The 13517-nt window shown below is 41.8% G+C and overlaps 1 protein-coding gene across 2 annotated transcripts; it reads left to right on the top strand.

Annotated features, from left to right (window-relative positions):
- Positions 1-1412: 1412 nt before the first annotated feature.
- npy8br (neuropeptide Y receptor Y8b) lies at positions 1413-6232 on the top strand. 2 transcript variants are annotated; one of them, XM_040019631.1, is made up of 3 exons: positions 1413-1831; positions 2233-2361; positions 4050-6232. In XM_040019631.1, the coding sequence occupies exon 3, from the start codon at positions 4214-4216 to the stop codon at positions 5300-5302; it is 1089 nt and encodes a 362-aa protein (XP_039875565.1). In that variant the 5' UTR covers positions 1413-1831; positions 2233-2361; positions 4050-4213; the 3' UTR covers positions 5303-6232. The 2 variants fall into 2 exon arrangements, with proteins under 2 accessions (XP_039875565.1, XP_039875566.1); XM_040019632.1 differs by lacking the exon at positions 2233-2361.
- The last annotated feature ends 7285 nt before the right edge of the window (positions 6233-13517 follow it).

Here is a 13517-nt window from a genome sequence, read left to right as displayed (position 1 = left end):
TGCGTCTCACTGGCTTTGGGGACATAACACACAGAAAGTTGTAGGCACATTAGACGCTGACATTCACATCCATCCAAAATTCATTCTGCAGAACTATAATGAGTGAAATCCGTGCCTGAATTTCTCAGTTCCATATACGGAAACAAAAGCACAATTATGATATACAGTACCGTACAAAACTCTTCAACCACCCCTCATTTATTTATAATGGGAAATAGGTGCTGTGCAGTGATTCATTGAAACGTTTGCAACATAGCATATAGGACAAAAACAGAGTTTATACAATTCTAACAAGCTTGAAAGTCAGTACTTGCTATGATCACTATTATTCTTCAACACAGCCTGAACTCTCTTAGCTACGCTTTCTTGTCATGTCTTTAAGTACTCTTCAGAAATAATTCTTCAGGCTTCTTGACGGACATTCAAAGCTCTTCTTTGGATGTTTCTGCTTTTTGTTACGTTCACTGTTGAGATGATCCAACACTCCTTCAATAATAATATGGTTCAGACTCTTGGAAAGACTAATCCATGACACTATCCATGTATGTTTTTACTGCATTAGAAGCGTTTAGAGCAGGGGTCCCCAACTCCAGGCCTCAATGGTCTTGCAGTTTTTAGATGTGTCCGTGATGTGTCCACCGTGTTTTACAGATGACTATAGACACTTTCTTCATAAGGAGGTGACTTTCATATACTGTTTGTCTGCTGTCAACAGTTTTCTGTGTGTTTTACACCTGCCACTTCTTCTCCTGTCCTCCAGTTGTCAAGCTACCCCTCAAAGTTTTTAAGCACATGGTGAGATATGCCAACTTTTTTGCCTAGTTGTTATTTGTGTATTGCTTTGTTGGTGTAAAAATACTCTTTTATACCTGTCAAACTGTGTTATCACTGATATATATTTTTATAGATTCAACTAAAGAAATGGGAACAAATTACGTGTTTTGTGACAGACTGCTCTCCATTAGGTACAATTTTTAAAACTACACCTTTGATGAATTTCTTGTTATGTGTGGACAAAACACTGGTTCATCCCTTAAGTTAATCACCTTTTTTCATGCTTGAATGCTTGTAAGTCAGGGTTAAGTGAACAAAAAAGGGGGAAAAGGTCAGGAACAAGGCCTGAATTCACAAGACTGAAAAACAGCCAGTGTCCAAAGAAAAACTCTGAAATAGTTTCAGAAAGCCTGGAGAACCACTGATCAAGACCACTTTAAAGAATTAGCAGAAACTCAGGCTCCCTGGAAGCCAAACAAAAAAAAAGGGACGACCGGCTCAAGACTTTTGCACAGTACTGGATTTCATTCTATACTTTATTGTTATACAGCAAGCACTGTCTGGTTTTTTAAAATGCGCTAAAAAAAAAAATTAACACGTGAATATAAATTTACTGTGATATTACGGCAATTCCTCATCTGGGAGACATGAAAGCTGACGTCGTTACGAGAAACCTCCGCGTGCCCCTTTTCCAAGAAACAAAAACGGATCATCTGATGTCACTAATACATGTCTCCAGGCTTCAGGTGGGTACGGCCAGCGTCGGTCTGGCTGAACCAAACCATATATCAAACAGCTGAATTTCCCCACTGGCCCCCGTGCGTGTGCGAGAGCGCGTGAGTGCGCGCGCGCCAACCACGGAGAACTTATTATGTAAGATGTTCCCAGTCGCATCTCTGCCTGCAAGTGTGAGGCATGAGGTCGCTTTAAGAGACATCTCAGCTCCTACCAGTGGTCCTGGCAGGACACCACCTACCTCCTCCTCGACCACAAACTCTCAGCTTTGTCTCACTTGATGCACAGCGGCGCGAAGAAGTCCTGGAAGAAATAAGACTCGGTAAGAAACGGTGGCTAATTAGTGTGCCATTTCCTCTTGCTTCTAACTCTTGCAGGTGGCGATGGGAGTGAGTAATTAAAATTCCCAGGAAGGTTATTTATTTTTCATCATATGCTAAAAGAAAGCTCTAATGACCGTTTTCTAGGTGATGGCTCTCTGTAGGCTCGTGCGTTCTTGCGCGTAGAGTTTTTAATAACCTGATCGCTCGCGCTGGGATTGTCGATTCCCGTCGCTTGTCGGTCTCCCCAGTCCAGTGGGATTTCCTTCCTTCCCTCGAAATATTTGCCCCCCTGGTCAGACTGATCTCCAAAATGACATGCTTAAAGTCTAAGTGGAGCTTTATATTGGACATTTACCGGTTTGTGATGTGGAAATGATTGACGAGTCTCCCCCCCGGACAGAAAAGCAGTTGGCACCTACCAACAGAGGTCTCCTTCACCTGTCCGGAGCTGAGAAAGTCCGCCCAAGTGCGAGCAGACGCACAGCTGCAGAGGGACAGTGGATCCAGGACAGAGCTACAAAGACCGAGGGTAGGGCGCGCGCACACAATCATACTATCATCCTTTTCATTGATTTATGCGTTTCAGCCTCTGTAATAATTCATGTGCTGACTTTGTGTCTTGGCAAAGTTGTTTGGTTTGGTGACAGAGCAGGGATAACAACACTGGGTGGGGGGAATCTACATTTTGCATTCATCTCTATTTCGAGACAAATCCCCACGAGATATAATTTCTCCTTCTGTGTGGTTTTTTTTTTTTTTTTCCCTGCAGTGACTTCACACATTCCTCCCATTCAGACTATTTTTATTGTTTCCCCACCCAGCAGTTTTCTTACTTGTGTGTAATCTGGAAATAATCGGTATAATTTCCACATTAAGGATGAAATCTAATGTCAGCTTTTAGCAAAATTTCTCGTTACTTTTGCTTCTACTCCTCCGCCTGCAGACACCGCACAATGGGAAGCACTGCGTCGCTTCACAAGTCCAAATTCTGTCATAAATATTCTGCATCAAGGCTCTGAAGGATGGGTCTTGGCTACATGTCTGCCATATGCGTTGAAACAGAGTCAGACTAAGTTTGGCACCCAGAAAAAGATTGTGTACCACAAATGAATTCAAGTCATTTTAGCCTCCAAGTTCAAGTATATACCTGAGTTATTCTGGTTCTATCTGTGTACCGCAGACGAAGCGACACATTCTAATAGGACACCAGGGCTCATTATAGAGACAGCCACGAGCAATTAATGTCCTATCTGTCAACATTTATCATTGTTAAGGAGTGCTCAATTAAAAATGATAAATACTTTCCATCCTTTGGTGATTTAATTCTGTCAGCATGTTTGCAAAATTATTTTCTAGGGAACTGAGCTGTGGGCAAACATCTCAGTTAATCAGGGCTCTTTTTACTGCTGTGCATATGCACTTACAATAATTATACACATGCGGACACACACACTACTCAGAAGTCCTTGGCCTTGGTGGAGTGGAATTGTATTTCTGCTGTTTTCCAGTGCAGCCGTTTCTCAGGAACTGTAAGGGCTGTGAGACTTCTGTGAATGTCCAGTGACAATGAAAGCTGTTACGGACAGAATAAATTCCCATCACTTGATAAGAGTGATTGGAGGGGGGGTGATTGTTTCTGAAGGAGCAGTCATTATCACTGTTATTGTGATGGAAATTTGAAGCAGCATGCCATTACAGCGACGCCGCAAAAACCTAGATCTGTGCTTTTTCTCTTATGATATTCCATCAGTGCATCATTTATTCTCATTGCCTGCTTGCAAAGATTTATAATTTAAAAAAAAGTTGGGGGCCTGTGTTCTGCTCGTGATATCTGCATAGCGAGATTAATTATCCCCTTCATCAGTTTCTGTTTTTGTTATATGGAAACATCCTCTGCTGCGTGCGAAGTTGAATCTCCAATACTGAACACACTCTTTTAAAAAGACACTTGTGGAATGGCATCCTGATGCGCTGCACATTTTAAAATCCTATCCTGCAGCATGGCAATCAGTTCTAATGGGTAAAATGAGCTTTTTAGCGAGCGAAGGTCAATTTCCTGTCGTGCTGGTGTGTTTGTGGTTGCTACATTTAAATTTGAGCAATAAACCGAAGTCTTCATTTCTTAAAATTCCATTACTGTGAAAATTAAAATATACTCCAATGATGGAAAATTTTGTTAAAGGTTGCACATTTCTTTTCCTGTTTTCTTTTTTCCAGGCCACAAAGGAAGACTGCTTTAAAGACTGGCTGAGCTTAAGGATTAGGGAAAACTCTTATTTAAAATTCAAATATCATTCATAAAATAATTACAGCAGGTGCTGCAAAACAATCTGGTTCGATTGGTCCTCTGTGTTCGAAGCGAGCCTGGGAAAACCATTGCCATGGAGCTGCAGCACAGCACCAATCACAACCAAGCCTCATGGAATTCGACTGAGGACTGCTTGCTGTCGGTGAGTGGCACCACGTTACTCATCATTGCTTACAGTACAGTCATGGCAGTGGGGCTCATTGGAAACTCCTGCCTGGTGTTTGTCATCACACGGCACAAAGAGATGCACAATGTGACCAACATCTTCATTGTCAATCTGTCCTGCTCAGACATTCTCACGTGCATTATATGCCTGCCGGTCACTATTATCTACACACTGATGGACCACTGGATCTTAGGAGAGACCCTCTGCAAGCTCACACCTTTCATCCAGTGTATATCAGTCACTGTCTCCATCTTCTCCCTCGTTCTGATCGCCATGGAACGCTACCAGCTTATTGTCCACCCGACAGGATGGAAACCCATGGTAGCCCACTCCTACCTGGCTGTGGCTATCACCTGGATTGTGGCCTGCATAATCTCAGTGCCTTTGCTTTCCTACAACGTACTCATTTTGCCTTTTCAGAACTTCAGCACTCCACTCCCAATAAATGACAACTTTATTTGCATGGAGCAGTGGCCGTCAGTTAAGGAACGGCGAGCTTACTTCACCTCCCTGCTCGTCTTTCAGTACTTCCTCCCGCTTATCCTCATCATGGTCTGCTACCTGCACGTCTACCTTCGCCTGAGGAGGAGGAAGGACATGGTGGACCGCAGCAGGAACACCGCTCAGAAAAAGAACAAGGGCTCCACGAGGATAAACGCCATGTTAGTCGCCATAGTCGTGGCCTTCGCCCTCTCCTGGCTCCCGCTCAACGTCTTCAACACGGTGTTTGACTGGCACCATGAGCTCATCCCGTCTTGCAGCCATGACATCATCTTCTCGCTGTGCCACCTCACTGCCATGATCTCCACCTGCGTCAACCCGATCATCTACGGTTTCCTCAACAGCAATTTCCAGAAACAGCTCAAGTCCACGCTGCTGCGCTGCCGCTGCTGGGCCGTGGTGGAGAGGTACGAGAGCGTGCCGCTCTCCACCGTCAGCACAGAGGTCACCAAGGGGTCGATTTTGAGCAACGGCTCTGTCAGCAACAATACGTAAATCCATACTTTTTTTTTTTTTTTTTTTTTTTTTTTTTTAACTGAAAGACAAAGAAAGCAGCTGGTGCTCTTCAGCCTTTATTGTGTCACTCTCCGGAGATTTTCTTTCTTTCTTGGTTTGACATTTGCAAAAGGTAGAATCCTCAGGACGGCAGTCCAGAAGGAGCAAGCTGAAGAGCCCTAAGCAGGATGGCAGGTTGTCCTCCAATCAGTATGAGTCCACATGTAAGAGGAAAGAGAACGCAGTGATGGTGCAAAGGTTGGACAGGTTTACAGGATATTTACAGTATGTATAGTCTTTTCCCCCACGTGCTGTCGCATATAAAAAAGAGGAGATGCCTTTTTACTCTGTTACACCATGTTTTCTCTCTGCAATGATCTGCTTGGAAATCATGTTTAAATGCATATTAGCACCCCAAGAGAGTGCTGGAAGGACAAAAAAGCAGGTGGGTCGTGGAGCAGCAAATGTTTTTATTTTTTATTGTTTTTATTTTTTATTTTTTTATCTGGTGTTAATAGTGATGACGAAAACATCGAGGGGTTGTGAACTGCAACATGTAAATGATTATCAACAGAGTAGCTTAGAATACAACCAAAGGAGGGAACATTCGTGCATTAGATGTAGCTCTAGGCGGAGGACTTACTGGCATCATTTTAATGCATTTCTTATTACCTAAACCCGCCACCGTCATCGCTTTAATGGTCTTTTGCAGAGAACCTTGGCAAAAGATGAATGCATTTCATGCTGTTTGACACATCCATGCTCCCGTGTGTGTGTATATATACAGATGTGTAGGGGGGTCATAAAATGTGCGACACGGCCACCATTTCTCAATCGCAATAAAACAAAATAGAAGTGGCAGTAAAGGACAAGAGCGGGCTCCTTCCGTTGTATATAAGATAAAGCACAGTTTTAGCGTGTGGTGTGCAATAAAAAGCACTGTGTAGCATAGCACTATAGAAAGTATCTCTAGGAAATGTGTTGTAATATTTGGTTCATGTTTAGCTCTTGTACTGACTTTTTTTGTTTTAACTCTTTTCTTTGTTTCTGCCTTGCTTTACATGCTGGTTTGAAGCTGTCATCTTGCAGGTCAAGTTACCCAGGAAAGTAAATGCTACCCTTTGACCAGAAGGCTGGTCAGTTAGCGCTGGTTTGATATATTTTTTTGTGTTATATAGTGTACATGGGGGGGGGAAACCCTCCAAACCCTTCAACTTCTAAATATTAAATATTTCAAACTCTTTGTTTCTTTCTGAGGTCAAATTCTGTGTGCTGCCTCTGTGTGCATTATTTAGAAGGGGGAAGTCTGAGATCACAACACATTTTAGATGCGCTCGTAGTGTTGAATAAATCAGTGTTGTGTTTGGTGCAATAGATGTTAAACAGCACGGGAAGGGGAGGAAAGTGTATGAGAGATCAATGGGAATTAGTGCTGAATATTCATATTCGGGGAATGCCTGCTAACGCTCATGCTTCGTCCTGTCTGAAAGGGAGATCAAAGACGAACTGCGAGAGATTTTTATTTTTTTTATTTTTTTATATTTATTTTATTTTTGCTGCCAGGTGCCTTGTAGCTTTTATGATATTTCAGGAGGTCGAGTGTAAGATGTTTTCACACTTTACAAAGACCCAAACCTGTTCACCTGCCATGCTGTTTTCCAAAAGGCAGCTTAGCCCTGAAGAGAGCTCTCAGGTCCTTGTCAGCATAATTGACTGCATGCTTCTGCTGGCCTGTGCTGCCCTTTGCTGACTTCCAATCCCCTCTCCTTTCCCATATTTCACTCCTCTAGTCTGTTTCCTTTCAGAACACCAGCCGAGTGAAGCAGAAGTGTTCATTCCCCCCCCCCCTCTTGCATTAAAGGACCCAAGATGCCAGAGGTAGTTGCAAACTCCAGTGGCACTTGACAATGAGTGGAACCTAAATTAGCCCCCCCCCCCCCCCCCCCCCTTTTTTTTTTTAATTTTTTTTTTTTATTACATTGTTACCCATTGTAACCCAGTCTACAAGCACATTACTGCACTATGAAATGAAGCTCAGCTGGAGACAAATACTTAATGAGTCCACAGGGCCAGTCTCTCCTTGTCAGTCGAGCTGTTCCAGGAAGACTGGGATCTTGGCTCTGTGCATTTTAATTTAGAGAGATTCTCTTTTTTCTTTTTTCTTTTTTTTAAAAAAAGGGAAAAAAAGAAAAAATCTCTCCAGATCACAGGAACAACATGAACTAGTTGGCCAGAGATTTGCTCAAGCTGTTGTTGTGAGCATTTCAATTCTCCTCAGTCATATTCTTGCTTTCCTTTCAACAGTGAGAATGATGTATAATTCATCTTGCTTTACCTTGTGTCAATATTCATAGCAAGAGGATCAATATTACAGTGGAAACCTGAGGGGTTTGTGCTACCTGTGCCAAAGGATTTGTGAAGAATTACAATATAGATGTGCTACAGAATGATTCTTCAGCTTGTACTCTTTGCTGCAATCTCATGAGACAAAGTCAATGGCACCTCTGATCCCGGCTGAGAAAGAACTAATCTTTAGACTTTGGCAGATGAAAAGGTCAAAGGAAGACCAGCTGCTGATTTTCGAATCCCAGTCCTGGTGTTATGCAAATACCGACATCCGTTAGACATGTAGGTTGCTCATTTACAGGTCAAACACATAGATCGGCTAGGTCAATATTTTCTTGTTCCCTTATCATTCTGCTGAATTGCCCTAATGGTCCTCCCACCTTGTGTTCATCAGATCTTGCAGGGAAGCTTTATCGTGACAGTGTTCAGTTTCATCTGCTGATTAGCAGATAAAACTGAACAAACACCATGACAGCGAGAATACATGACCACCTCCAGAATACAATTCTGCGTGTCTCCGGTATTAAAATACATCTGGAAATTTTTTTTTCTTTGTAGACTGCAAGATATTTCTTGCCGTCATTTACCTATGTGTCTTCTGTACTATTCAAAATAACACACACACAGTTGCTTCTTGCATAATGCAAGCAGACTTGACAGCTTGGAATAGCAACTCCCTGATTGGTGTCGGCCAGGTTGTACTCACGATTTTCTGTTGCGTGCATGAAAAGATAGATAGATAGGGTCTTGGCCTCTGCGTCCGGCCTTCCATTTTCTTTGAGGAAAAGACCACAGCCTCTTTTAGTTGCCTGGTTACAGCTTCCTCGGGGTATTCAATGGGTCTCCTTCAAGCTGACACAGAGCACCAAGCTATTAAAGTCACTTTATTAAACACTGACAGATGAGCTGCACAAGGCGGAAGCAGTTCAGTGGACCCATGTCAGCCAAACAGTCCTACGTAAGACATGATTGCTGAGGATGCTTGATGACGCACAGCAACTTTCCTTTTGACTTGCACTGGCTTGTGATAGTTGCATCACAGCAAGCAGTATTTTTTTTTTCTTAAAAGAGCATTTCCGGAAGCTGTAGCAGGGAAAGCACAGGCGTGTGTACCTACATTCATATTGGCAGTATGTCATTTGCCTGTGTCAAGGCCAGTTAATATTGCATGGTTTATTGCAAGGACACCAGAAGGAAAGGCTTTATTAAAGGAACAGTTTCATATTTTGGCAAAGACACAAGAGTCAGATTGGAAATTTCATTGCAATTCTCACTCCTGAAAAGCAAATATGAGATGGAGCCAGGAGCCGAAGACGCTTTAAAATCTGATCCAGATCACCAGAGACAAAACCTTTTTGTTTCTGCTTCACAGTCAGATCACATATTAGCCATGGGTTTGGTTTTGTTTCTGCTATTATAAATCCCTTTATTATTATTATTATTTTTCCAAGAATGGATGATATTGAAGAGTTAATGTGCGTTCACAGACCATTCAGCTGGGGGAACAGTGCACCCTGGAGTAGCGCACTCCCAGCAGACAATATATAAGACCACCTGCAGAAGCTGTTTATAGCTTAAAGACTAGAACATTTGGGTCCTGTTCAAGATTGCCTGAAGTATAAAAATTACCTTTGCACAGAGTCAAGTCTTTTCCAGCCTTTATATAAAAATATAGCAGATAAAACAGAGTTGGTTTCTTTTCTAACTCTTCCCAAGATTTTTTTTTTTTTTTTTTTAAAGAAAGCTTACTTCACTGTAATTTCTTCGCAATACACTTTCTCTTTAGTTTCACACATAAAATTGGTCTCCAGATTCAAAGCCTACAGAGGCTGCCAGCTCCGTGACTTTAAGGCCCCTGTTCTCTCTTATTAGTTCATCTATTCTCAGACTGGTCTCAGTGAAACTAATTACAAGTAACCTGGTGGACCTCACAGCTGGTGGGGGGTTCATGCTCAGCAGCAAGGAGCTCATTTCCTTGTACAGTGTGATTTAAAATCTTCTGCTGATGTTCCTCTTGAGGGAAGCAACAAGAATAATAATAACAGAAGTTTCTTATAGTCAGTAATGTTTGACATTTCAAATGGAGGGTGGTTATTGTACACGAGGGCATTGATCTCCGGTCGATATTTCATGTCCTGCTGCGCTGTTGCGTTTCATAGATGATTCAGCCCTTATCAAAGCTCTTTAAATAAAGGACAATACTTGACCCATGTGGTGTGGACTGTATGCTCAACCAAAGTAGCAGCAATCTCATCAGTAACTACGGAGACGATTTTCTGTCGTGCGTGCGTGTGTGCGTGTGTGTGCCCCAGTAACACCAGAGTGACAGACAGATTGAACTACTGTGAGAAAAAACAAAAAACACTTTCCATTGAAGATAAGAGTGCAGCAGCCCCACTCGCTCTTCAGCAGGATATTACAGGCTGCTGTATGGATGTCAAATCGTCGTGATGAATAAACTTCGATTTCTTGTGCAGTTTGTTTAAAATTCGAAGCACACATTGGCCCGGCTGAATAATTGTGCTTATCAAACCATAAATAAGCACTTTTATAATCCAGAGGAGATTGCGGAGTGCACATGAAATGGACCGAGCGAGCAATGAGCTGTTGCGATACAGTAAATTGGCTTCGGGCACATGTCCTGTTGGAAAGCAAACACAGTAATGTACAGTAAATGTCATTAAATGGTACTCTTGACAGGATCCGGTGCAGTAGGGAGGGGGCGGCAGTGGCGGTCCTAGCCTGTTTGGCGCCCCGGGCGAACACTCCCTCTGCGCCCCCCCCCCACACACACACACATACACACATAAAACATATTAAGGATTATACATTAACATAAAACTGTTGTCGGAACCATACTGAATTTCACCAGAGAAACACACACACACATATGAAGAGAGAGAGAGAGAGAGAGTATGCATTGAATGCAAACGGCTACCAAACAGCCACCATAATTCGTCATACAATGAGAACAGGAAGAATCAACAATTGACGATGACTAATTAATATTAAAATCTGTAACATAATGTATTGTTTGGAGTTTAGTCTGTTACTGTTACTATTTTTACCATTTCTTTTTGGAGCAACTGTAACCCACATCATTTCCTTAGGGATTAATAAAGTATTCTGATTCTGATTGTTTCAGGATGACCTGCCATTATCCAATGACACATCTGCTTACCTGCGTCTTTTGCTCGTTTCTCCTCCTCTTCTTTTCTATTTTTTCTAAACTGAGCACCTGATGGCTTTGAACTTTTCTTGTCCATCTTCCATTGGTTTTAATTTTGCACTCCAGTATGAACACAAATCCCCCAACTCGAGGATAGCCACAACATAACCTAATAGACCTACACCTTAGTTCACAGATTCACTTTGTCTAGGGTTTATTTCTGGGATTTCACACAACCCAGGATTCAAATCATGAATAGATAATGGGCTTGGATTTACAACATTATGAATGAAATGTGCTCTATTTGGAAGCAGCAGGCCCCCCTCCCCTGTCGACGGGTTGTGTGTGAGACTTTAAATCATCAAACTGTAAATTATAAATTTTCAATTGTTATTGATCCCTTTACCCCGAGTCCTAAAGTGTATATTTATTTTCTTACTCTTCTTATATTTATTGTTTGTTTACTTGCACTGCTGTAACTGGAGCCTCGTCGTCTCGTCTCTCTATATACTGGACTGTATGTGGCGGAGATGACAATAAAGTTTACTTTGACTTCAGCAGCAAGCAGGCATACCGAGGGCTCTCGCGCTCACTTTTCGCGTATAGAATTTCGAAAAACATCGGCGCAAATTACAAGTCTGTATCATAATGTCTGGCGTTTTCGTGTTTGTTGTTTTGTTTTTATTTTGTTTTATATTGTGAGTTGGTTATTAGATGCTGCTCCAGCCAGCCAGAGAATCCCGCCCCCCACTATGATGCCGCCCCGGGCAACCGCCCGTGTCGCCCGTAGATAGTCCACGCAGTAGATAAAACCTCAGAGGTACTCGGAGAGAGCATGCAGACTTTACAAAGTTGCAGCTCAATTTGTGAACATGACAGCTACAAAAATATCACACCGACACAAAAACATGGAAAGATGGACTGTCATGTTGTTGTCTAGTGACCCCTGGTGGCTAGAGACGCTGCATCAGGCTCGTGTGTGCTGCTTGAGCCAAACACAAGTATTTAAAAAATAAATAAATAAAAAATCTATATATCTCTATATATCTCTATATATCTCTATATATATCCATCTCTCTCTCTCTCTCTCTCTCTCTATATATATATATATATATATATATATATATATATATATATATATATATATATATATATATTTTTTTTTTTTTTTTTTTTTTTTTTTTTTTTTTAACCACAAAACTACATTAGTACACACGCCCTTATTTTTATTCGACCGACCAACACACACACACTCCTGCTGGATGGTTTTAGTTGTGGGGTGGAAAGAAATGTGTACAGGAGGACCAACATTTGTTTTAATGCTTACAAAACCTACATGCAAAAGCTGCGTGGGAACAAACTGTGTTACCACACCCTGCGATGCATTACTAGGACAAAAAAAAGACAAGTAACAGCGGAAGACAGACTGGTTGGGCTGGGCTCCTCCCAAAGAGAAATAAAGGTAGGCACACAAATGATGGCAGACCAGCACAGTCCTCAGACTCAAACCCCAGTCAAGCTTGTTTGGGATGAAGCAGACGGATGGGAGCAGCAGTACTGACTGAACTGAAAGGTTGAAAATAATGAAGAGGAAACAGAAGATGTGAGAGGGAGAATTTAAAGCTGAATAGAAAGACAAATGTATAAGAGTATGAAGAAGTAGGGTGAAGGAAAGGATGGTGAACTGAAGGGATGGGGGAGCAAAAAGACCGCTTAAAAAGAGAGAGAGAGAGATCCAGGTGGAGGACACAAATGGCAGGTAGGTTCAAAGGGTAGGAAGATGACAAAGGTAGTGGTGAGGAAAATAAAGGATTATGAAGATGAAGGAAAACAGAATGATGAAGAAGGATAGGAAGCTTCTTCCCAAGCATGACCAATAAGGTGTAATTTATACTTACATTTGCATATGTCTTTCTGAGGTAGAGAGATGTAAAGGTCAATGAGTGTAATAGAAAGAGAACAGAAAGTGTGGAAATTTTAATATTAATAAGGAAAAATATGGATAAAAGGGTTGAGAAAGGCAGGCCACTCAGCGAGAAGCACAAAGATGACATCAGTAGAAAGAAAAAGAAGATGGGTAGTAACAGGAGAAACAAAAGGAAACTGGATAAAATGGAAGAAGGATGAATGTGGAAAGAAAAGAACAGGGAACAGACAGAGTAGTCTAATCCACAGAGTAGACGATTAGTAAAACTGATCAGAGAGAAAGCAACTAGTTGGAGGGGTACAGTCCTCCTCCTGAATAAAGATGAAAGAAAATTAAAGACAAGGTGAGAGAGAGTGTGGACAAGAGATATTGGAAGATTTTTGTTTTTGTTTTTAGTTTTTTTTTAAAAAGCCAGTAGAAGAGAAAGACTGACAATAGAGAGGTCGAGTTAAAAAACCCCCCAGAAACGAGCGGCGTGACAGGCTACAGAAAAATGGATGAAGATCTGTTAGATGGCTTGGTGAAAGATTAAAAAAACAAGCCTGAGTGAAAAAGTAAGACAATCAAGATAGAAAGATAAAAAAACACAGAACAGAAGGTGTAGAAGTGAAAACAGAAAGAAAGAAGAGTGCAGAGGGTCCAAAATAAGGATGTAGGATACAAAGTAGAGAGAGGAAGGAATGAAAGTAGACAGAAAAGGAAGGACACAGAAGCAAAGAAGATGAACGCACAAAGGCGGGGAGGGCAGAATGGGAAAAGAAAATGCTAGGAGA

The sequence above is a fragment of the Simochromis diagramma genome, unplaced genomic scaffold, assembly GCF_900408965.1.
Source record: "Simochromis diagramma unplaced genomic scaffold, fSimDia1.1 OVJJ01000822.1, whole genome shotgun sequence".
NCBI classification, from domain to species: Eukaryota; Metazoa; Chordata; class Actinopteri; order Cichliformes; family Cichlidae; genus Simochromis; species Simochromis diagramma.
Note: the sequence above shows the minus strand (reverse complement) of the source record. Positions and strands in the feature narration are given on the sequence as shown.

Bases quoted from the DNA above. Each gene is read 5' to 3' on its own strand.
- npy8br (XM_040019632.1), top strand. From the start codon at position 4,214: ATGGAGCTGCAGCACAGCACCAATCACAACCAAGCCTCATGGAATTCG.